This window comes from Pygocentrus nattereri, chromosome 10 (genome assembly GCF_015220715.1).
Source record: "Pygocentrus nattereri isolate fPygNat1 chromosome 10, fPygNat1.pri, whole genome shotgun sequence".
Classification (NCBI taxonomy): Eukaryota; Metazoa; Chordata; class Actinopteri; order Characiformes; family Serrasalmidae; genus Pygocentrus; species Pygocentrus nattereri.
In genome coordinates, this window is record NC_051220.1 from 9,587,501 (window position 1) to 9,613,838 (window position 26,338).

The window sequence follows — 26,338 nt, forward strand, 5'->3', positions numbered from 1 at the left end:
GGTTATTATTCTTCAATTTAACTAATTATTTACAGGATTACCCATGATAACTAGACTATTCCGATTGAGGTGTTTCCATGGACGTATTAAGTGATACTATTTTGATCCCACAACCGGGGAAATTCCATCTCCGCATTTAACCCATCCATGCAAGTGAAACACCACACACACACTACGGGGGGCAGTGAGCACACTTGCCCGGAGCGGTGGGCAGCCCTATCCACGGCGCCCGGGGAGCAATTGGGGGTTAGGTGTCTTGCTCAAGGACACCTCAGTCATGGACTGTCGGCGCTGGGGATTGAACCGGCAACCTTCCGGTCACAGGGCCAGTTCCCCCAAGCCCACGACTGCCCCATTCTATTCCGATTGAGCTATTAGTCGGATTATTAACGGATTAGCCACGTTTACATGCTGTAGCACTGTGGTATGACACTACGTCTTTAATGAAGTCCAACTTTGTGTAATTTATTTTTGTTTGCGCAGTCCTGTCAAGTCCTATAGGCTGTGACTGAATACAACTTCAGCACAACTGAAGTTTTATTTAGTTTTTATTTTCGTTTGTTACACATATCGTATGTGACTACATGTCATATTTGAGACTGCAGCTCCCCTTGCTAAATTTCCTTCTGTCTGTCTGTCTGTCTGTCTGTCTGTCTGTCTGTCTGTCTATCTATCTATCTATCTATCTATCTATCTATCTATCTATCTATCTATCGTAATCTTTTACAAATCCAATTTGGTGTTTTGTAGGTTCAGTATTACTGCCTGGTATGTGAGTGAATAAAACTCCCTTACAGTTTTCTCTTGTCCCAGCAGTTTTTAACATAAGTACATTTAGCATAAAATGTGTTCACCATTTTAATTGTAACATTTCACTTAAGAATCCTTATTTTCTATAAGATTTACACAGATTTTTTAAAAATGTGATTAATCGCAATTAACTATATGAAGATGAGATTAATCGCAATAATTTTTTTTTATCGTTTGACAGCACTAATATATATATATATATATATGTATATATATATATATATATATATGTATATATATATATATATATATATATATATATATGTATATATATATAAATATATATATATATATATATATATATATATATATATGTGTGTGTGTATATATATATATATATATATATATATATATATATATGCAAATACTTATATGTAAAAGGTGTATTTTACACTGTAATGCAACACAAACTTGCTCACTATGCGTGATTGGTTTTAAACTTTATGTGCTCTACATGCTAAAAGTTTTTCAAATGCATTTTCTGACGCTTTTGTTATTTTAGTTTCAGTTTCTTTTGGGAAATCAATCATTTCAATGTGCAACATGCAAACAACAAAAGAGCAGAAATTGGATTACACATGGTACTTTAACTGTAAAGAAACAGGCCTTTTTGTAAAGCCCTTTTGACATTTAAAAAGCATTTAATAATAATTTAATGCTGACACCTTCACCGCTGCTAATGGCTGTGCAAGTCTGTCATTTTGAGTGCACTTTCGGAAAACTGTTATTTTTGGAAAACAAAATGCCCCCAAAAATTGATTTGATAGGCTTACCACATATCAGAGGTTATAAAAGTGAAAAAAAGTGAAATTTCTTTCTAAGTACACGCAGTCTTTTCACTATCTACCAGGTCATAAAATCCAATGGAAAACCCATCTGGTAAACCATAATGGTAACACATTCACATGCAAACTCTCGTTTGCACTCCCTCAAAAACTTAGTGTAAAGTATAAAAGCTCAAACTTTTCAGCCAATTCCATTCAACACTTCAAGCATATTTAACCATAGGATTCAGATGTGAACGGCACAAAAAAGGTGACTGGGGTTACTTTCGAGTTTCTTCTCATGGTCGAAGTTTATTGAAATTGCACATGAAAATAGTCCTGGGTGTAAAGGTGCCTCGTCTTTCAATATCGGACCAACAAAAGAAAGTGAGTGGCTACTGTAATAATGTGGCAGAAGAACTAATTCATAACCACAGTGTCACGACACAGCGGCAGGTGATGGAGGAATACAAACACTCTGCATGCACCAGCCTGTGTCCTTACCTGGTTCTTTTGCTGGAGAGTCTTTTTCCACCAGAGGAATGTCATTATTGGCGTCTTTTTTCTTACGGAGCATTGACAGGAGGGAGCTGGAAGAGAGTCAGAAAAAAAATGACTGAATGAAGCACAATACAGTGATCAGCTTTAATGTGCCGGCACAGAGTTTGTCTATTACACTTTATATAGCAAACACTGTGAAAGAGTTATGGACACATTAACACACACAGGGACAAAATCACAGACACTAAATTGCATGGAACAAAAGCTTGTATCTACTGTTGTAGTTTTTATTTATTTTCCGAATACAGGTGCCCACTGGGTGAACACTTTATAACAAATGGGCTAAACGTGTAAAATTGCTTTGAGTATAAAACTATATAAAAAAATGCTTCTCAGCGTAAAATAGCAAAGAACATTTGTTAATATCATTAAATGATTCATAGAATCCTCTCCATGGATCACCACCTTATCGTGGTGGAGAGGTTTGTGTGCTTGAAGGACCCTAGGAGCTATGTTGTCTGGAGCAAAAGCTCCTGGTAGGGTCTCCCATGGCAAACTGGTCCTAGGTGACAGGCCAGACAAAGTGTGATCCATAACCACCCCTATGAGGACAACAAAGCAGGACTTGTGTACCCTGCCCGGATCAGGGTTACTGGGGCCCCACCCTGGAGCCAGGCCTGGGGGAGGGGCTCGCCAGCGAGCGTCTGGTGGCCGGGCATTCACTCATGGTGCCCGGCCGGGCCCAGCCCGAAGGAGCTACATGAGTCCCCCCTCCCATCGACCCACCACCGATGGGAGGGGCAGTAGTAGGGGTGCGGGCAGTGTCCGAAGGCGTGGGCCTTGGGGTTCTGATCCTCGGTTGCTGAAACTGGCTTTTGGAACTTGGAATGTTACCTCACTGGCGGGGAAGGAGCCTGAGTTGGTGCGCGAGGTCGAGAGATACCGGCTAGATATAGTCGGGCTCACCTCAACACACAGCTTGGGCTCTGGGTCCAATCTCCTTGAGAGGGGCTGGACTTTATTCTTTTCTGGAGTTGCCCATGGTGAGAGGCGGCGGGCAGGTGTGGGCTCTCATAGCCCCTCGACTCGGCGCCTGTATGTTGGGGTTTTCCCCGGTGGACGAGAGGGTAGCTTCCCTACGCCTTCGGGTTGGGGAACAGGTCCTGACTGTTGTCTGTGCTTATGCACCGAACATCAGTTCAGAATACCCAGCCTTCATAGAGTCCTTGGAAGGGGTGCTTGAAAGTGCTCCTCCTGGAGACTCGATTGTCCTACTGGGGGACTTCAACGCTCACGTGGGCAACGACAGTAAGACCTGGAGGGGTGTGATTGGGAGGAATGGCCTCTCTGATCTGAACCCGAGTGGTGTTCAGTTTTTGGACTTCTGTGCAAACCACAGTTTGTCCATAATGAACACCATGTTTGAACACAAGGATGTCCATAAGTGCACATGGCACCAGGACACCCTAGGCCGCAGTTCAATGATTGACTTTGTAGTCGTGTCAGCGGACTTGCGGCCATGTGTACTGGACACTCGGGTAAAGAGAGGAGCTGAGCTGTCAACTGATCACCACCTGGTGGTGAGTTGGATCAGGTGGTGGGGGAAGATGCCAGTCAGACCAGGCAAACCCAAATGTATAGTGAGGGTTTGCTGGGAACGTCTGGCAGAAGAACCTGTCAGATTGATCTTCAACTCACACCTCCGTCAGAACTTTGACCTCGGGGGAGGTGGGGGACATTGACTCAGAATGGGCCATGTTCCGCTCCTCCATTGTTGAAGCGGCTGACTGTAGCTGTGGTCGCAAGGTAGTTGGTGCCTGTCGGGGCGGTAATCCTCGAACCCGGTGGTGGACACCCCAGGTGAGAGATGCCGTCAAGCTGAAGAAGGAGTCCTTCCGGACATGGTTGGCCTGTAGGACACCAGAGGCAGCTGGCAGGTATCGACAGGCCAAGCGATCTGCGGCTTCAGTCATTGCCAAGGCAAAAACCCGGGTGTGGGAAGAGTTCGGTGAGGCCTTGGAAAGTGACTTTAAGTCGGCTCCGAAAAGATTCTGGCAAACCGCCAGGCGACTCAGAAGGGGAAAGCAGTGTGCCACTAGCACTGTATATAGTGGAGATGGTGTGCTGCTGACTTCGACTGAAGACGTCATTGGGCGGTGGAAGGAATACTTTGAGGACCTTCTCAATCCCACCAACACGTTCTCCAGTGAGGAGGCAGAGTCTGGGGACACGGGAATAGGCTTGTCCATTACTGAGGCCGAAGTCGCTAAGGTAGTTAAAAAGCTCCTTGGCGGCAGGGCTGCAGGAGATCCGTCCCGAGTTCCTCAAGGCTCTGGATGTTGTGGGGCTGTCTTGGCTGACACGCCTTTTCAACATTGCGTGGACATCGGGGGTGGTGCCACTTGATTGGCAGACTGGGGTGGTGGTGCCTCTTTTTAAAAAGGGGGACCGAAGGGTGTGTTCCAACTACAGGGGAATCACACTCCTCAGCCTCCCTGGTAAGGTCTATGCAAGGGTACTGGAGAAGAGAGTCCGGCTTATAGTCGAACCTCGGATTCAGGAGGAGCAGTGCGGGTTCCGCCCTGGTCGTGGAACACTGGACCAACTCTTTACCCTCTCCAGGATTCTCGAGGGTTCATGGGAGTTTGCCCAACCAGTCCACATGTGCTTTGTGGATTTGGAGAAGGCATTCGACTGTGTTCCCTGGGGTATTCTGTGGGAGGTGCTTCGGGAGTACGGGGTACATGGCTCTTTGCTACGAGCCATTCAGGCCCTGTACAAACAAAGCAGGAGCTTGGTTCGCATGGCTGGCAGTAAGTCAGACTTTTTCCCAGTGAGAGTTGGACTCCGTCAGGGCTGCCCTTTGTCACCGATTCTATTCATAATTTTTATGGATAGAATTTCTAGGCGCAGTCAGGGGATGGAGGGTGTCCGGTTTGGTGACCTCAGGGTCACATCGCTGCTGTTTGCAGATGATGTGGTCCTATTGGGGACATCAGGCCGTGAACTTCAGCTTTCACTGGATCGGTTTGCAGCCGAGTGTGAAGCGGCCGGGATGAGGATCAGTACCTCCAAATCCGAGGCCATGGTTCTCACGCGGGAAAGGGTGGAGAGCCCTCTCTGGGTCGGGGATGAGCTCTTGCCTCAAGTGGAGGAGTTTAAGTATCTCGGGGTCTTGTTCACGAGTGATGGTACAAGGGAGCGGGAGATTGACAGGCGGATTGGTGCTGGGTCAGCAGTGATGCGGGATCTTTACCGGTCTGTTGTGGTAAAGAAAGAGCTGAGCCATAAGGCAAGGCTCTCGATTTACTGGTCGATCTATGTTCCCACCCTCACCTATGGTCATGAGCTTTGGGTAATGACCGAAAGAACGAGATCGCGAATACAAGCGGCTGAAATGAGTTTCCTCTGCAGGGTGGCTGGACTCTCCCTTAGAGATAGGGTGAGAAGTTCGGTCATCCGGGAGGGACTCGGAGTAGAGCCGCTGCTTCTTCACGTCGAGAGGAGCCAGTTGAGGTGGTTCGGGCATCTTGTTAGGATGCCTCCTGGACGCCTCCCTTGGGAGGTGTCACAGGCAAGTCCACCGGGGAGGAGACCCCGGGGAAGACCCAGGACACGCTGGCGTGACTATATCGCCCAGCTGGCCTGGGAGCGCCTCGGAATCCCTCCCAGGGAGCTAGTGGAAGTGGCTGGGGAAAGGGAGGTCTGGGCTTCATTGCTCATGATGCTGCCCCCGCGACCCGAACCCTGGAGAAGCGGAAGATGATGGATGGATGGATGGATGGATGGATGGATGGATGGATGGATTCAGAGAATCTGGAAAAATCTCTGTCTGTGAAAAAGTTTGTTGCTGCATCCACAAATGCAACTCTAAGAAGAAAATATAGATAAACAGTATCCAGAAATGCTGCCGCCTTCTCTGGGCTGTTCATTTAAATTCACCGGGGGAAGTGGAAAAGTGTCCTGTGGTCCGACAAATCAACATTTGAAATTCCTTTTGGAAATCATGAACAATGCTTCCTCCAGGCTAAAGACTACTCAGCTTGTTATCAGTGCACAGTTCAAAAGCTAGAATTCATGATGGTATAGGGGTACATTAGTGCACATGGGTGAAGTGCACATCTGTAGTGTTAATGAGTGTTGTTAAAAGAAGAGGTGATGAAACACAGTGGTAAAGGTAAGGGTAAGGGTATCATTGCATAACACATTATAGACGACTTTTTTAATTCATATTTTTTTCTTTTTTTGTAAAGCCTGCAAATAAAACATAAATAAATCTACAAATTAATAAATAAAGATTTCATGATAAATATTGTTGAGATATGTTAGGCTTTATACATACAAGATATATCAATGCTAAATCATGATTAATACCACCATTATTAGAGAAAAACACGTCGTCTCCAGCTGTTCTTCTTTTCAAACCCTCTTTATATCCAAAACACAAATGTATGTAGAGCCTTTTGGAGTGAAACTCTTTAAACATAAGTATCTATATGTAATGAGGATTTTCAAAACCAAGCCCTAATGTTAAACTCAGAACACAAAAAATAAACAGCTCTGCTCTTTCAGCCTTAAATGAAATATGGAGCATGTACAAAAAGCTTCTATAAAAATGCTGGAGCATTCTGTTGGTTCTGTAGGTTGGAACTGACTTTCTGTGATTGTATAACAAAGTCAAGACTTCAATGTACTGACCTAAGTGGGTTGGTCGGTGCTGAAGGTGGAGGAGGTGGTGGTGGAGGTGGGGGAGGTGGAGGAGGTGGAGGGGCAGGAACAGGGTTAGATACCTGCTGGAGTTTCTTCTGCAGTTCTTCCACTACAAACACACACAATAAAATACACAGTGAGATATGCTGCAGCAGGGGGTGGAGAAAATAATTTCCTGTGAAATACACAAGACCTGATAAAAAACAGACTTGATCAGAAAAACTCTAACATTACAGTAAATACAAATAATACAATAAGTAGTGATGTGTAAGTTTACAATAAGTTTATATTTGTCAGCATGTTTAACAATTTCAAAATCTCTCATCTTGGGAGCCTACACTCTTAAAAAAAAGGGTTTCAAGTGTTCTTTACTAAGAACAGTGGATCTATATAGAACTGTAAACACTCAAAGAACAATTTGCATGCCTAAAGCGTTCTTTGCATGGTGAAATAGTTCTATAGTTGGATGGAGAACGTGTTGTAAAGGGTGTATACAGCACCAAAAATAGTTCTTCTGTCTTTACAAACTTGACATCGTAACAACAGAACCCTTTTGGTGTTGTACAGAACCCTTTTCAAACAGGTTCTGTACAGATTGATGAGGAATTTGTTGTATACACATGCTCCTTTAATCTGGAAAATTATTTCATCATGCAAAGAACCATGTTTCTTTGAGTGTTCATAGTTCTACACAGAACTATTCTTTACTAAAGAACCATCTTTTTAAGTGCAGTATTATGTGTATCCAGTATTTGGCTCGTTTCTTATCTTTTAAGGGAATTTTTATGTGGTGGTTGACTTAGTAAGGCGTGGGAACAAGATAAATAAGTCATGGCCACGACTTAGGCGTGGGTGCAAGATCCTAATGCATGGCCATGACTTATGCATGATTGTAATGCATGATCTCATTCTCACATCTTATTAAGTCATGGCCACGACTAAATGATCTCATTCTCATGCTTTACCAAGTTGTGATCTTGCTCCCAGAGTTAATAAGGTATGGCCATGCATTATTTTTATTTATATGGGATGTCACAAGCAGGGCTCCGTAGTTTCCTGTGTTTTACTAAAGTTGAACCTGTAATTAATGGACATTTTGAGTGGAAATGAAAATGAATGGGGGTCTCTGATCTTTGCACACTGGACATATTATTACACACAGCTACTTACATATAGGCAGGAACATAATATGTAGAAAATGACAGTTTTGTTTATTTTCTACATGAAAGTAAGTGAATACATCCCTTACAGAGAACACACTCCTGCATATTTTAATGCACAATCACTGTTTATTTGCTCAACTTACCATACATGCTAAAATAAAACATAGAAGTTGGCCTGTGCAAAAGATATGGCTCATTCTATGTATTTTTTTTTCTGATATATTTTGAGGAATAAGTTTTGAGGAAATTTGGACCTCTCTGGTCAAAATATGTAATTACTTGCAATATTTTGAAGAACACTGTAGAACGTGTGTTTGCTCTGGACCCCTTCCCCAAATGAATGAATCTGATGAGTAAAAGAGATTCAAAGAGAGCCCAGTCTAAACCTCATGAAGGATGTACCCTCTGAAGATGTGAGTGAATTATTAGTGTCATCACATCTTCATCAATGTAATGAGGATTTTAAGATCACATTTAACCTAAATAGCGACCTTCTTTCTGAGCCTGTGTTTGTGATGTAAATACGTAAACAGGTACGATGTGGTGTGAAAAACTCCTGACCTGACACCTCTGACTTTTAAATGATTATTTCAGACTTTACAGAGCAACTTGCAGCAGCGCATGCTCACCATGCTCATCAGTAATGATACTTCTTTCCATGTTAACAAACAAATCTTACATTGTGCAAATTTAAACACATCAAATAAATAGAAACGGTGCACTAGAATTTGCTGAAAAATGTTTTAAAGGTGTAATTAAAAGTGCTCCCTGTAGAAATGCTAATTCATTCAAAACTAAATTTGAGCAGGTTGTTCAAACTTGCATACGACTGCACATATGACCCCATGACCCTCCTCACAAGGTGCGTGTGTACCTGTAAAGCGTAGGTCTTTTGCCTCGATCTCCGCTCTGCTACATTTCTCCAGCATCTCTCTCCTCTCCTCCTCCAGAAGCTCCGCCTTCTTCTCTAATGCTGACAGTTGTTTCCTCCAATCAGAGCCATGCAGTTCATCCTGCAAACGCTTCAGCTATGTGACACAGATGTGTATTTATAGAATCATTGTGTTATTAGAGGAGTCATGATGTCTTGAGACACACTTTTCTGATGAGTTTTGAGAAGGTTTTGACCTTAAATGCATTTTAAATACATTCATGGTGGAGGGATACCTGCAGGATGTTGTGAGGCAAAATAGTCCCCAAAGAAAACTTACTGTTATAAGACTATAAGTGGCTTTGGATAGTAAATAAAAGGCTATATTTGTGTCTCTAACAATCTGGTTCCTATCAAAATGCAGAAATTTTGAAGAATTGGTGAAATTCCCCTTTAAGTGTTGGTTGTCACTCGTTTAATGGTTGTTTTTGGCTTTTATACACTGGCAATGCCTTTTTAATGTCTTATTGGCATACTGTAGGCTGCTCCCTTTACAGCTAAAAGTGTAACCTCTGTAACACGGACCCTTTTAAGCTGAAATTTAACAGAAAATTATCAGGAAGGGGTCAAAATCATGGTTTAGTTTTACAAATTGAGTAGGTCCTAGGAAATGATCAGGGCTCTTAAGCTTCTGTGTGAATATTTCTGCTGCAAAACACCTTTTAGCTGTGTGTGTGTGTGTGTGTGTGTGTGTGTGTGTGTATGTAACGAAACTGATGCTGGCTTTTTATCTGCCAACTTCTTTTCTGAACTGACCTTTCCACGCATAAGGTGCCTGAACGTAACTGCACAATTTAAGGTAGAATGGATAATCTAAATATGTACATTGTTAGAAATAAAGGCTCTGTGAAGGTACATTTTTAGTTCATCAAGGTTCAACAGTGGTTTTAAGGTCTAACTGTTTACCAGAGTCCTGCCTATTATAGCTCTAGAAGCAGATGTCTCCGGGGGGAAAGACAGCAATTTCCATACTATGACGTCTTCCGCTGCGTCAAATAAGGAAGTGTGAAAAGAACTTGTCTGGGGCACATAGAAATTGGGAGGTCCTGGCTTTCAAGTGAGATTTGCACCGACTGCAGCCCTTGTGTGTGTGTGTGTGTGTGTGTGTACCCACCTGTTGTTGGTGCTCGAGTCTCTGTGTCTCCAGCTTGTGTGTGAGGGATGTGATTTCTTTGAGAGCACACTGCAGAGCTTCTGAAGGAGACATGGTCTGCAGCAGAACTTTACTCTGTCTTTTCATCTTCTTCTGCTCCACCAGCATCTATATGTAAACACCACAAGAGAAAAAAACATGAAATCCAGCAGCTGAAAAAGAATCTTTAATCAGATCAGTAAACAGGACAGAGAGAGGATAGCGTCTGTGTTTGTCGACCTCTTGTGCAAACTTCTCAGCCTCTGCTCGCAGGTCTTTCTCCAGCTCCAGGTCAGCTTGCAGGGCCTCGTACTCCTCTACTGCATACTTGGACACTACACACACACACACACACACACACACACACACGTACATACGTTGTAAGCTTTTAACGCCGCTAACACAGTTTGACATAGAGCTGACAATATTTTACACGGATAAATTTGATTGTGATTTCCTTTTTTTTTCCATGCATATTGCTTGTTTCACTAAAAATGAACATATTTAGTCCTCTTTAACTTGATTTAGTGCAGCGTAGTATGTGAAATGTTGAATAAAAATCATTCATCCAAGTGTTTATATTCAGTTTTTAAATGTGAAACATTGTGTCTGTGTGTTTCCTTACACACTGTAGCATACAATAGTTTCAATACACGTTTTAAAGGCCAAATTCCATCAATGGCTCTCCTGATAAAAGTAGCTAACGTCCAGTGAGCGCAACAGCGGCTGCACGTTCCAACCAATTAGTGCCTGTATCACAAATATCTGATATATACATGAGTATGCCAACAATCCACTTCACAGTACAAACCCTTGTTTCTACATTCATTGTCCACTTTATCAGCTATCAGGAGTGTCTAAAAGAGTGGACAGTGAGTGGACATAGTGTTTAAAAACTCCAGCAGCACTGCTGTGTTTGATCCACTCGCACCAGCACAACACACACTAACACACCACCGCAGTGTTGAGAATGATCCACCACCCAAATAATACCTGCTGTGTGGGGGTCCTCACCATTGAAGAACAGGATAAACAGAGAGACAGATAGACTACAGTCTGTAACTGTAGAACTACAAAGTGGTCCTATATGGTCAGTGGAGCTGATAAAATGGACTGTGAGTGTAGAAACAAAGACTTAATTAAGTGGTCAAGTGTTGTACCATTCACTCTCCAGTACATACAGGCTATACATAGAAACTAAGCTATAAAAGCATCTTGTTTTAAATGGTTGTATGAAAACAGGAGCCGTTTAGCTCCACCATTCACACTGAAGTTATAAGGAGTGTTTCAGCTCGATTTTTCAGCCTGCGATTTCGGCCTGCTTTTTGAATGAGGCCCAATACAGGGCAGCCAATCATAACAGAGGCTATTTGCATAGGTCAGCATTAAAGGCGGAGCCTGTTTAATTAATTTTAATAAAGACTTTGGTACATAAAGCCAACACAAACGTTGTAAGTGAATAAAATACAAGACAAACTGTAGGACATGGACTCTTTAAATATCATTAGAAGGGCTGGATATTCAGTGTATAACAGAACATCTGACGAAGGTACCACAGCGGAGAGATAGAGAGTAAGAGAGGGGAAAGTGAGATTAGTGTTGAACTGTGGTTTCTGAATTATGTATGATAAGGACGATTATGAGAGGCCTCAGGCTTTAACCGCAGCAAAAATATTACGCCACTCAAGGACTTGGCTTACAAAAAACACCACACCAAATCGCTGGTGTAATTATGATACGAGTGTGCGCATTGTCTCAGGGATCAGAGGTGACACCGTGTGCGCCAATGTGTGTGTGTGCTGGAGGGTGGGCGAGGTTACTGTGGGTAACAGGATTGGAACTAACCTCTGTTATATTTTCCCAAGAGCTTCTTTTGTTGAAGCGTTTCAGCAATCAAAACAGTATTATCATGTTTTTCTCTCAGGAGCTGGGAGAGAGAGAGAGGGGGAAAGAGAGAGAGAGCACAAAGAGAAAGAAAGAACAAGTGAAAGAAAGAATCTGAGACATTGAAAAGCAATAACGAGTTCATGACATGAAGATATTTTCTTCTTCTATTCTATACACCCATTTTAACATTTAAGTGATTTTTCTGACGACATTCAAATGCTTAAACCAGTCTGAATAGAGCAACATCAGAGCAGTTAGAGATAAATAATGACGGACTGAAAGCCATGAAAATTGGACTGAGTAATAAAGTGAATTTCTAAAGATGTACAGCAGTATTTAATGTTTTACTGTGAGGGTGATGGTAGAATGACATCCATGAGGGGCACAACGGCACCGTAGCTGGACGTCTTCCATAAGTGCTAGAAACGTTACAAGTCATTTCATGTCTGAATTGAGTCTCAGCAGTGCGAGACAGGGTCGAGGTTCTTGAGTCTCAAGTCCAGGAGGAGGAAGTCTGAGTCAGTTACGTGTGTGTCTCAACCGAGTTGCAAATCTCAAGTATCTGAAATGCAAATCTGAGGGTCAAATCTGAGCCAAGTCTCTCAAGTCTTTGGGGTGCAAGTCTGAGTTGAGTCTGAGATCAGAGTCTCAGGCCCCTGAGATGCGAGGCAGAGTTAGTTACATGTGTGAATCGAGTTGCGAATTTCAAGTCTCTGGAGGGCACGTTTGAGTTGAGTCTCTGGGGTGCGAGTCCAAGTCCAGCCTCGAGTATCCGCGGTGCAAAACCAAGTCGAGTCTCAAGCCTCTGTGTGCAAGTCTGAGTCGGGTCTTGAGTCTTTAGGGAGCAGGTCATAGTCAAGACCAGAGACTCTGAGGGGGGGCGAGTCCAAATAAAGTTTGCAAGTCTGAATCAAATCCCGAGTCTTTGGGGTATAAGTGTGAGCTGAGCCTTGAGTCTCTGGGGTCTGATTTGAGTCAGAGAACATGCCTAATATCAATCCACCCCAGCCTCACGAGAATCATGAATTCAACTCTGAGCAAAAACAAGCATCATTACAATTTCATTAAGAGAGTAGCAGCTCTAATCTCTGCGTGTGTGTCAGTATGGGACTCATAGCTGTAATTAAAGTCTGTCTTACTTCCTCTCTGGTTTTGCGGTGCTGATCTTTTGCCTCCTCCAGATCAATGGCCAAGCATTTTTTCTCCTCCTGAGCCAACTCTAATTTACCCCTCAGCTCTGTTCCACACAAACAAATAAACAAAGTCAAAAAGAAACTGATGATATCTTTATCACATCAATATAAAATCATAATAAGCTAACATACAAGTCCCATGATAACATGTTTTACAATTACTTTTTTTTTTTTTTTTTTACAATTACTGTCTGTCTGCTGAAATTGCTTGTTTAGTTAACATTTTGGGGAAAATAAAACATAAAATGTGGCCTCTGCATTTTAAATATTATGTTTTTTCACACCATGTTAAACTCAGCAAAAAATATAAATTGTGGAGTAAAATTTGTAGAAAGATGTCATACTTAGGTTTGTTCCCTGCAGAGGACTTTCTAACAAGGGACGTTCAAATGTTTACAACTTACTGTGTCACTAATTATCTAACTATATAATTGCATTCAGACAGAACCACAAAACGTTAAAGAGCTACATGGTGTTTCAGAAAGTGCTGCAATGTGGGAAGGAGGCTGGAGACATGCCTGAGATGATGGTGTGACAGTGGGTGGAGCTACAGGTTCCAGACTCCTCCTCCTGCTGATCATCAACTTCATCATCATCCAAATTGATCTTAGCGAGAACATCAGAACCCAGGTGGGCCAGGTACATCATACTCTTCCTCTTCAGAGAACGGTTCTGTCTGTTCAGCTACACACAAACACACACACACACAAGCACACAAGCACAAGTTGGTTTGAGTGATATCACTAAACAACAAAGTCAAAGCAGGCTTTTCTTATAGCTTAATCCAAACATATGAACTGTATAGAGGGAACAGTGCATTACATACTTTGATTCATAAAAACAAGGCAAATTTCCTTTCCCATATTATGTGCTTTTTAATGATACCAAAACTGCTAAAAATATGGTTTATTTTGTTGTATTTTTGTTGTATTTTGCTATTTATTCTGATTTTCTTGTCATCACTTCTTTTATTTATTGCATTTTATTTTTCCTCACTAACTTTTGCATTACTTGTTTTTTAACAGTTCCCTAAGGCAGTAACCAGGTTTGTGTATAAAATTACTAGAGTACTAGAGAATCATTTTGGGTGATGAGTAAAACTGATGAGTAACGTTTCAAGGCAGTTTATCTAAATTACACCGAAATGGCCAAAAGGTTCTAGCTATTAAGCTGATAAAGGATATAGTAATACACCTTATAAATATTCAGAGTTACAAGTGTTTGGTACTTCACTGTAATATCACCCGTGTACGCAGGAGTGTAAATCAAAAACAATTCCAAAGTCACAAGCTGTACAAAGATTAGCACAAAGTACAAAGACAGTTTTCTGAAGTAAATGGTAAGAACTCATTAAAACCATACTAATTATCATTTCTTTTCTCATTCTTTTACAGCCCAGATTCCACATAAGACTTTGTTTTATTTATGTACAATATTACTATGTCATATACCTAACTGGTACTTTTCACTCAGAATAATTACACAGTACTGTGGAGTTTGTACCAAATACATACCCTGTTAATATGTAACAACCTCCTGAGTACTTCAGAACCAAAAACAATTACCCAGAATAATCTGGACAGCAATAGAATCATAGAGGAGCACCCATAAAAGAGGAAATTACCCCAAGAACCGGTGTACATTTACTGGACATCCGAAGTGGATAGACTAAAACCCCAAAGGCAGAGGGCCTAAAGATCAGCCTTGAGGAACACCACTTTCACCACACATTACAAGAGTTGTCTATATGTACCAGCTCTTGTTGTGTATATAGTGAATGGACCCAAAAAGACCCCAGCCAGAGTCTGATATGTCGTAATTTTCCTCTCCATAGGATGAAAAAATTGATAGAGTAGCATAATTAAACCTAAATAGTTTATAGGCTTTATGGGGATGGTTGGGGATAAAACCCCCTTGTACATTTATTATTAAGTAACTACAGGGACTTCAACGCAAACTGGCTGAGCTTATAGAAGTATGTAATAATACACTGGGCCTGCCGACAGGACCTGGCCATTTAGGGGTTCATCAACATCCAAACAGCCCACTAAGCAGTTAAGCCTAAGCCTTTAAAAACATATGGTTTTAGCCCTGCCAAACCTAACATCTTGCTCATGTCTTTGGCTTTGTTTCCTTTAACTGATTAGAATCTGCTACTCGAATAGTTAGTGAGTGTTCATGTCCATGCTGGTCAGTAAAATAGATTAGCTTGTGGAATCGGAGTTTCCTGTGAGCTACCGTGTTTCCTATCACTGTATAAGAGAAGCTCCATGCTGCCTGTATTGTTAGATGCACTGGGCCACACATTTTCAAATCTTTATCAAAGGAACAACAGAAGGCATCACAAGTGTGAATACAATGATAGCATTGAGAATTCACATTTTTATAGAGCAAGAGTACATTAAAAGTCTGAAATAGATGATTTAAGTCTTAATCTTAAAATGTTGAGCTAATGAAAAACATCAATTCAATCAGGTGGGTCCAAACTTTTAACTGGAAATGTACCATAGTGTGCAACAATTTGAACACCCCACCTCAATGTACATATTTCATTAAGTGAAAATAAGTTACCACCTCCTCTACAGAGAACTAACATTAAACTTTAATGTATTGGAAAAAGTCAGTACAAGATACAATATAACATTTTATATTTATTTTTGTTTTTTTCCCCCAGTATGTGAAGTTCAGTAAATAAAGAGTACGTGTGCATTAAAATGAGATCTCTACAGAGGATGTGTATTAATTTTTACCTCAGGAAATCAACAAAACATCCCCAAAAAAGTCCCAAACCTATTACACGTGTGTACATGTAGATGCACATTCCCCTGCACATTCCCCTCTGCTGTGCAATGGCATTCTCGTCGTGTTTTCAGGTGTGACGATTAGAGACAGCGAAGAAGAAAATAAAGAATAAATAAATAAATTCAAAGATGATATAAGTCTGAAGCAGCTGATTTTCCAGCGAGCTGAAATCAAAAATCAAATCAACACAGCAACCCTGCCTGCTCAAATACCAACCTGCGCACATCCCATTTCACTCAATCAAACAGGAACACACACGTACACTCACGCCCAGCATGAAACACTCTGCTGAAAAGAGCAATAATCAAGGGTAAAATAATACAGCCGCACAGGAGACGTGGGGAAAAGCGGGGAAATAAAAATAATTACAGTACTTTATCAGATATGACCACGTAAACATCATTAACGCGGGCTATCAGATACAGCCGGCCAAATTCCCCCCGATACGGCCCCTCTTATACTCCAATAGACCCGTGTTTAAGAAATATCACCTCGTCTTTACTGTTAAATTAAAGTCTTTAAAGATAGGTCATACGCAAACAGCAATTAGAGAGGGAAATAAGTGGGGACAAAGCCAGCCAATGGGGGCGATGATATGTAAATTATGAAAATTAATCCTACACGACACACTGGTCAAAGGCTTATTAATGCTGTCCCTTGCCAGGACCAGACAACCACATGAAGCCACTTCCTGATGATTTCCTTCACTCTAAAAAAAACACAATCAACAACACATAAGTGATAATCATGCAGCATTGATGAGAAAGCGTGAACGTGAAATTACACAGTTGCAGAAATCAGTCACAGAGGTCGCCCCCCTCCCATCTCCTCCAATCCAACATCAAAACAAAATGTCATGTGTTTGGATTGCACTTTGATTTGACCGACGCCGCCTGCTCTCTCCTCCATTACTGCCTTTTTCTTTTTTTAATTCAGAATGTTCCAGAGTTTAAGAAATTATAATTTTTTCCTTCTTCTTCCTATTTTTTTTGTCCACCAGCCCAGAGGCCTCGTTGGCAGACAAAATTACAGGCATCAGGAACAAAGCATCAAACGGCCGCAACATGGCGGTTATTAGAGCTGATTCCCTCCGCTCTCCGCCAATCACACCTACCAAAACAGTTTGGGCCGATTTAAATGTAAATTGGGAATGAGCCAATGCTATAATTTTCGCAGCATAACCTTCACGTTTTGAAAAAATAGAAGAAAGAAATAAAATCATATTCTGTGCCGCATGTAATGTGGGTCTTTTTTCATTCTCATTTTCTTTAAAACCACATTCAGCAAGTCCAGAATATGAACTTATTTCCATTTTTATCATTTTCTAAACAAAACAACAACAACAAAAAAAGTGACTGTGCAGCAGAAATATCTCCAAAACACATCTGAACTAGTGCTGTTTGTAAGGCTCTAGGTAAACAGATCAGAGCTTTTTTGGAGATGTTTTTGATTAAGCACTGAAGTCAAGGTTTGTGACAAAAATGACACTGAGTTTACAGTCAATCAAACTACCCCACTGTCTAAAACAATAAGAAAAGTAGAAAAAGTAGACTGCCTAAAGCCGAGCCTTGAAGAACTCCACTTTCACACATTAATTTCATCACATACATTAAAAGAGTTGTCTATATGCTCTACCTCTTTCTGTTTATGTAGTGAACAGACTTAAAATCTAAATGCAGAGGGCCTACAGCTGAGCCCTGAGGAACACCCTTTTCACCATACATGGGGAGAGATGCCTATATGCATTATTTTTTGCCATTTATACAGTAGCTGGACTGAAACCCGAAGTGTAGAGTGCCTAAAGCTAAGCCCTGAAGAACACCATTTTTACCATACATTAAAAGAGTTGTCTATATGCACCATCTCTTTCTGTTTATATAGTGAAAAGACTTAAAACTCAAATGCAGAGGGCCTACAGCTGAGCCCATTTTCACCATATATAGGGAGAGATGTCCATATGCATTAGCTCTTGCCATTCATACAGTGGATAGACTGAAACGCCAAATGTAGAATGCCTAATGCTAAGCCTTGAGGAACACTACTTTCACCACACCTTTAAAGCTCTGTCTATATGTACAAGCTTTTGCACATACAGTGAACGGACTTAAAACCCAGAAAGGACCCCAGCTAGAGTGTGACACATTGCAATTTTCCTCTCCATAGGATGAAAGAACTGACCGAGTGGTTAAAGCCAAAACAGTTTACAGGCTTTATGGGGACGGATGGGGATAAAATCAGCCAGTTGGGTGTTGGAAACAACCAGCATTCACAGAGGTTGTTGCAGCCTCCCGCTGCGAAACCACAATTCATCAGGCTGAGTATGGGGCGGTATACGCCAGAGATGGGCCAAAGAGAGATCTGAACAAAGGGCCGGACAGACAGGGGGAGAGAAAGAGACAGAGAAAGAGGGGGGTTTTCAAGCACAGTGGCCACCAGCAATAACAGGACACGCCAGCATCTTCTTTAATGGGAGACAGGAAGCATGTGATTGGTCAAATCAAGCTTTTCTAAAGCACATAATGCCAGAGCGTTACGCTGCTCAGCTGTAGGGCTATTTCCAGGCTGATAGGCAGCTGCTAAAAACCCCAAAAGCAGTTTGTGAAACAAGCTGGGAAAGCTGCCCTTAGACCGGCACAGCCTAAGACACATCTAAGGTAGAAACAAACCTACAAAATCTGTGGAAATGGAAATATAATCCATTTTAAAAATGCTGTTGAAATCTTCTCTGAAAAAATACCTAAAGTGAAGGAAAAGTTTTCTGTATTTTTTTTTTTTATAATGCAACTTAAAAACCAGAAAGGTGTGCTTTTCAACATTTTCACTGGTTCATTTATTGTGAAATTTGATGGGTGGCTAGCATTTTCAAAAGTGGAAAAATAATATCTGAAAAAAATTAATTCAGGCTTTCTAATGATGGCAACAAAACATTTTGCTACACACATGTGGACAAAACAAAAAGAAGGAAACACCTAACAAAATTACAACAAAGGTATCATTTACAGGCAACAGTTTGTACTAAATCTCCAGTGTACTGAATGAATGTAAAGGAGCCTTATTATTATTCACAGTCTTAAGACATATGATCCAGTAACTACTCAAATGATTCAGCAGCTACTATGAAACTGATGTGGAAGCTTCATATTAGTGAGGAACTGCAGTGTGGAACAGTTTAAGAGGTTTTGAGAAAACACAACACAAAAGTAAATAAACAAATAAACAAACCCTGAGAATTATCAAGTTGTCCTAGATAGCTACACTGGTTCAGACGGTCAAAGCTCTCTGCCTCTGTAAACCAGGCCTTTCCCTGCGTGTGAAAAACACAGCGGCATGTCACCTTCCTACCCTCTTTCCTCTCTCTTTCAATCTTTTCATCCTTCGCTCTTGCCCTCCACGCTGCTGTTCTCTCATTGCTGTCTCACTGCATGGGGCTATCAGCCGATACAGCGACAGAAAGCTGATTCATCTATCAAAAAAAGTCCCTGAGCCACCCCTCACACCTGGCTCTTCCTAAAAAACGTTTACTCAGACTTACCTTAGGCTTTCGCTTCCACTAGTGCACATACACTGTGTTTTAGTCTGTATTTGGGACCTATATGTTTGAGAAGCCTTTATGTTTGATGAACAGATGTTCTGGGACTGATGACACATTATCAAATACTATATTAGAAGTAGACAATTTCTTTTTTATGCATTATTTTCGTAGTGTAGAGCTGCACAAAAGCCTAAGTCTTTAGGCCAAGATGACTGTTTAAAGCTATTCATCTGTGCAGTATTTGAGGCCATATTTAGGCACTGAGTCGTGTGCCATAAGTATTGTGTAAAATTTTGTCAAACCTTGAAACAAAAAGAAAATATCTGAAAGAGAATAAAGAAAACGTTTTTGAATAGGTCAATAAGATACCTAGAATATTATCCTCACAAACAGGACAGATCAACAGGGCCTCACCGATACTGCCTAGAAGTTTCATAACGGAACAGAACATAATTAAATAGGCAAGTAAGGCCAGAAAAGAACAGAAAGCAATAGACTAAACAGAACGGAACAGATTAGAATAGAAAAAAGCAGGGAGGTGTGCTTTTCAAACGGAGTAAAACAAAGCAGAAAACAGCAAAATAAGATGGAATAGAAAGGAACCAAGTATAATTGATTAGAATAGAATAGAATAATGCAAAATAGAATAGAATGAAACAGAATAAAATAGAATACTGCATAAAAGAACATAATAGAACAGAACAGTGCAGAACTGAATAGAACATAACAGAATAGAATAATGCAGTGTAGTGTAAAATAGAATTGAACAGAATAACGCAAAATAGAATAGTATCAAACAACACAAAACAGAATAGAATACAATAGAACAGAACAGAATTAAGCACAACAGAGAGGATAGAATTAAGAACAGAACAGAATTAAGCACAACAGAATAGAATTAAGCAGAATAGAATGAAAAAATGCAGAATATAGTAGAATGGAACAGATCCGAATAGAATAATGCAGTGTAGAATAGAATAGAATTGAACAGAACAGAATAGAATAGAATAGAATATGATAAACCTTTGTTGCCAGGGCCTCAACTGTCTCCCTGCAGGTCTTCTCAACCTCCAGGTTCTCCTGCATGCTGTTGACCTCCTGCAGCACCCTGTGGGACACTGCGCACACACACACACACACACACACACACACACACACACACACACACACACACAAAACATCAAAAATATACTAAATATTATTCTATGCTTCTTCTATTCCAAGCTGTCAGTTCCACAGTGAGAGAAAAGTCACACCATGGAGTCAACATGATTGTACATTAACTCAGAACTGTAAGACTCTCTCATTAATTCACTCATTTTGAATTAGGAATAATGACTTGCAGTTGGTTAAACAAGCAAAGAAAATAAATAAACAAATGCATAAATAGCACCACAGATTCTATCTTCAGTCAAACGCTGCATAATCCATTAACTGTTACTGCAGTGTGCAATACTGATACCAAAGTTAACTGCAATGTGAAAATCAGTGTTTTTACTGTGTTTACTACCCTCCTGACCAATCACTGTTCCAGCTGAGTGTTTTTGTGAGTGTTCTGATTAATGCTTTTTGTGTATTCTAGGGATGCACACTGTCATTATGCGATTATTCAGTAACCAACAAACCTCAATTCCAGGCATCAATATAAAACAGAGCTGCATCTGAAGCCACTGAAAATACCTAATACACACATTTGTGAGCACAAATATCGAATAATTTCTGTATTAATGCACCAAGATATTAAAAAGAGTTCCTCGTATGGCCTGTGCAGTGGAGGGGGCAGCACCAGTGTGTCTGTGAAGTAAGCGTTCATGCAGGTAGTGTGTGTTGCTGTCTTGCTGTATAGGGATACATCACACTCCTGATATATTTCTGTTGTCACCAGCTTCTCAGTTCAAGCAGCCCTCGAAAAGCATTTGTAGTTTTCCAGCACCAATCATGAAGAAAATCTTATTTCTCAAAAGCCTTAAGAGGGTGCATTTAACCCTATGATTGGCTGCCAACCAATGGGAAACAGAGAGAAATCAATTGTACGCAAAGTCTGAAAACTCTGTTCTGGTGATTTTCAAGGGTTGGCGTTCACAAACATGACTTAACAGATTTCTACAATAGAGAGGATTACAAACTTAACGTCACTCTGGCAGAATTTCTTGTCTTGTTTTCGTGAGGGCGCTCAGACTAGACGACAAGGCAAAGACAGAGAATAACACACATAACGGGTGTCAGCTACAGATAAGAACTCAAAAGACCCAGATCTCCTCAGATCACAGGAGACAAACAGAGCCACACTTACTGGATCTGTTTGTGCTTTTATGTATAGTGATAATATGTGGTGAGAAACGCTGATACAGTGAGAGTCGTAAATATCAAACATGTCTGATAATATCGGAGGGTCTCTGGTCACATCAGAGCTCGATCGGTGGGCTAAAGATTCACTCGTTTCTCCTCTGACGCCAGATCATCTGCGCCGTCAGTTACTTCCGATCGAGCTCCCAACCTGGAAAATTGCTTCAGATTGACAAACTTTGGCGCAAGAAGCAAACTGGGGTTAAAGTCAGGCAACAAGGTGGAATATGTGCTCTACAGAGAACAGAGTATATACAGTGGTGTGAAAAAGTGTTTGCCCCCTTCCTCATTTCCTGTTTTTTTGCATGTTTGTCACACTTAAGTGTTTCGGAACATCAAACCAATTTAAACAATAGTCAAGGACAACACAAGTAAACACAAAATGCAATTTGTAAATGAAGGTGTTTATTATTAAAGGAGAAAAAAAATCCAAACCGTCATGGCCCTGTGTGAAAAAGTGATTGCCCCCCTCGTTAAAACATACTATAACTGTGGTTTTTAACACCTGAGTTCAATTTCTCTAGCCACACCCAGGCCTGATTATTGCCACACCTGTTCTCAATCAAGACATCACTTAAATAGGAGCTGCCTGACACAGTAAAGTCCACCAAAAGATCCTTAAAAGCTACACATCATGCCGAGATCCAAAGAAATTCAGGAACAATTGAGAAAGAAAGTAATTGAGATCTATCAGTGTGGAAAGGGTTATAAAGCCATTTCCAAAGCTTTGGGAATCCAGCGAACCACAGTGAGAGCCATTATCCACAAACGGCGAAGACATGGAACAGTGGTGAACCTTCCCAGGAGTGGCCAGCCACCCAAAATTACCCCAAGAGCGCAGCGACGACTCATCCAAGAGGTCACAAAAGACCCCACAACAACGTCCAAAGAACTGCAGGCCTCACTTGCCTCAGTTAAGGTCAGCGTTCATGCCTCCACCATCAGAAAAAGACTAGGCAAAAATGGCCTGCATGGCAGAGTTTCAAGAAGAAAACCACTGCTGAGCAAAAAGAACATTAAAGCTCGTCTCAATTTTTCCAAAACACATCTTGATGATCCCCAACACTTTTGGGAAAACATTCTGTGGACCGATGAGACAAAAGTGGAACTCTTTGGAAGGTGTGTGTCCCATTACATCTGGCGTAAAAGGAACACTGCATTTCAGAAAAAGAACATTATACCAACAGTAAAATATGGTGGTGGTAGTGTGATGGTCTGGGGCTGTTTTGCTGCGTCAGGACCTGGAAGACTTGCTGTGATAAATCGAACTATGAATTCTGCTGTCTACCAAAAGATCCTGAAGGAGAATGTCCGACCATCTGTTCGTGAACTCAAGCTGAAACGAACTTGGGTTCTGCAGCAGGACAATGATCCTAAACACACCAGCAAGTCCACCACTGAATGGCTGAAGAAAAACAAAATGAAGACTTTGGAGTGGCCTAGCCAATGTCCTGACCTGAATCCTATTGAGATGTTGTGGTATGACCTTAAAAAGGCCGTTCATGCTCGAAAACCCTCTAATGTAACTGAATTAGAACAATTCTGCAAAGATGAGTGGGCCAAAATTCCTCCAGAACGCTGTAAAAGACTCATTGCAAGTTATCGCAAACCCTTGGTTGCAGTTGTTGCTGCTAAGGGTGGCCCAACCAGTTATTAGGTTTAGGGGGCAATCACTTTTTCACACAGGGCCATGATGGTTTGGATTTTTTTTCTCCTTTAATAATAAACACCTTCATTTACAAATTGCATTTTGTGTTTACTTGTGTTGTCCTTGACTATTGTTTAAATTGGTTTGATGTTCCGAAACACTTAAGTGTGACAAACATGCAAAAAAAACAGGAAATGAGGAAGGGGGCAAACACTTTTTCACACCACTGTATATATATATTTGCTAAGTTTAACATATTTGAAAAACATAAATGTTAAATGTGCCATAACTTTTGCATAAGCCAATTTTTTTTTGTTTTTTGTTCCCCCCAATATCTTACATTCAGAAAATAAGCAATAATTGTGCATGGAAATGTGCAGAAGTGTGTTATTGATCATTAGAAAACCAACAAAAGCAGGGAATTCCACTAGGGGTTCCCAAACTTTTGCATACTACTGTACACTAATCTACTGCACAGGCAATACTGATGACTCTGTAGATGCAGATCAGGGCTGGAATTCACACTGACTTTGTCAGAAAGCTCAGCTTCACTACTTTGACGTGGAATTTGAAGAGTTAACAGACCATCCTTTACAACATTCTCACATTCCATTCTATCCACTTATAATAAAAAGAACTTATTTAATATCTGACATTAGCAAAACTATGCTGTTCCCAGCCCTGTTCAAATATAATGGGGATTTCCACAAATTTTTAAAAATTCAGTGTTATTAAATCTTTAAAGTAATAATTTACACTTACTGGTCTGTAACTGGTAGGAACCAGACACCTGAAGAGTTTAATGCTTCTAAAAGTTTAAGTTTCCCTCATAGAAAGTTAAAAATATTAATGCTTTTGGGCTAAAATATATCTATTTTTAATCTATTCATGGTGGAGGTATACATGCAGGGTGTTGTCAAGCAAAATAGTCCCCAAAGAAAACTTACTTTAGCAGATTTATCACTATTTTACCATTATCATTCCATATAAAGCTCAGAAAACATGTGCTGGTTCATTGGTGGTTTTGGATAGTAAATAAATGTCTATATTTGTGTTGTAGTCATGGTGACCCCTGGTTCCTATCACCACCACTGTAAAGAAATCTGAACCATTTCACACCAAACCACTGAATGACTCTGAACTATTTAGAAATTTTAAAAAACTGGTGCAATTCCCCTTTCATAGAGTACCCCAGGACCTAGTCACAATGTAACCATAATGCTAGTACTTTGTCCCATTGCTTCTCAGTCTTTCTACAGGGCTGGACAAACTGCAGCTCAGACGAGATCAGTTCAGCCACATCGATTCTCAGCGTCTGAGCTGAAGTGAGAAAACTATATGCTTTATTTTCCTCTTCAGACTCGTGAAATTGTCTCCTGGAGCCTTTTGTCATTCCCAGCTGTTCAATTCGAATAACTCAGGCAGGATCAAACATCTGATGGCTTGCTAAAAGCTCACTTTGTTGCGCACTCGACGCGGCGGCGGCTCTGACGCTAACGTTAAAAAAACCTCCCGTCGGACTGATGATGAAGAAGTTTTGATTGAAGAAGTTGAGAGTGCGGTAATGGCCGTGCGCGGCCGGGCCGTGATGTGTGTCAGTAATCACCACAGCACTGGCTGCACACCAGATCACTGCCACTTAACTAATTGCACATTGTGGCTGGAGAGGGTGAAAACAGGAATTAGCAGAGCGGACAGCTCCCTCAGCAACCACGCCTAATTAAAAACTGATGAGCAGCGGTCACACATTACACTCCATTCAGCTGCCAGTGTGAAGACCCTTCCCAAACCGCACACACAGCCAGGCATGTATTACTGACTTGGTGGGGTTTTCACACTTTTCTCTATGACTGTATTGACCAAATGCTGCTGGTCTAAATGACCCCCGCCCCTCCAAACTTAAAGGCACACTTTTGGTCTCTTTTATTTATTTATTTATTTATTATAGTCTCTTTGACTTTAACATACACTCTTTCGTTCTGTTTGTTTTTAAATATAATAAATGGAATGTTTTGGCTGGAACGCTAAAAGTGTTTTAAGATTTTGTGAAATAAATGAAACGTGCTAGATAGAGGTTATTACTATTGTATTATTACTATTACTTGTTATTATGGTATATTGATATGGTATATATCTATATTATATCTCCATATTTGATTGTTTATTACATATTTTTATTGCGTATATTCCTGTTTTCATGGTGAGAAGCATTTATCACAAAACTAAATGCTATTAACTACATATAAATATTTTTAATTAAACATTATTATTCAGAAAAAAAAATATTGGAGATGGGATAATACCAACCCCCACCCCAAAAATCTGTTATTTATTATTATTTTCTGAATTGTGGACAAAAATTCACTGTAGACAACATTAAATATTAATAAATTTACATTTTTTCCCCATTTATTTTTAACTAAATATTAGTATTTAGTATTAGCATTATTATTATTATAACTTTTTTATTATGCATTTTCTGAAGAGACTGCATCAAAATTGCAGTGTTTTCATTAATGTTTTCATGAGTCTGGGGACATCTGGGTCCCAACAAAGGGATAATAACACGCATAATTCCACATATTCCTTCCTTGCAGGATGTCTTTCTGTATGACTGTATAGACTGAATGCTAACTCGACTCTCATCTTAACCTTTAAAGCTAATCTTTTATGGTCACCCCTGAAAATAAGTGTTGTAGCCTGGAGGAAAAACCTTAAAATAAACCGTACAGAACCTTTACATTATGTTAAACACTCATACATCCATTTAACAAACAAGGTACTTTAAAGAATGATTCACTGGTAGTTTCTTTAGGGACCTCTTGAGTCTCTTTATATATTCTCTGCATAATCTGTGATATACATTAATGTGCAGGTGTAGGATTTTGTCTGATTTAAATATAAAAATGTTTTCCTTAC

At 40.6% G+C, this 26,338-nt stretch overlaps 1 protein-coding gene across 3 annotated transcripts in view; it reads right to left on the reverse strand.

Annotated features, from left to right (window-relative positions):
* shtn1 (shootin 1) overlaps positions 1-26,338 on the reverse strand; it is a 75,828-nt gene that overhangs the window by 38,325 nt on the left and 11,165 nt on the right. For all 3 annotated transcript variants that reach the window (XM_037542097.1, XM_037542096.1, XM_017704931.2), the window contains exons 4-12: positions 20,449-20,543; positions 13,610-13,775; positions 13,038-13,135; positions 11,857-11,938; positions 10,252-10,346; positions 9,994-10,140; positions 8,823-8,976; positions 6,774-6,894; positions 2,079-2,164 (exon numbers count right to left, since the gene is read on the reverse strand). In XM_037542097.1, coding sequence (XP_037397994.1) covers positions 2,079-2,164; positions 6,774-6,894; positions 8,823-8,976; positions 9,994-10,140; positions 10,252-10,346; positions 11,857-11,938; positions 13,038-13,135; positions 13,610-13,775; positions 20,449-20,543 — 1,044 coding nt within the window. The remainder of the gene's footprint in view (positions 1-2,078; positions 2,165-6,773; positions 6,895-8,822; positions 8,977-9,993; positions 10,141-10,251; positions 10,347-11,856; positions 11,939-13,037; positions 13,136-13,609; positions 13,776-20,448; positions 20,544-26,338) is intronic.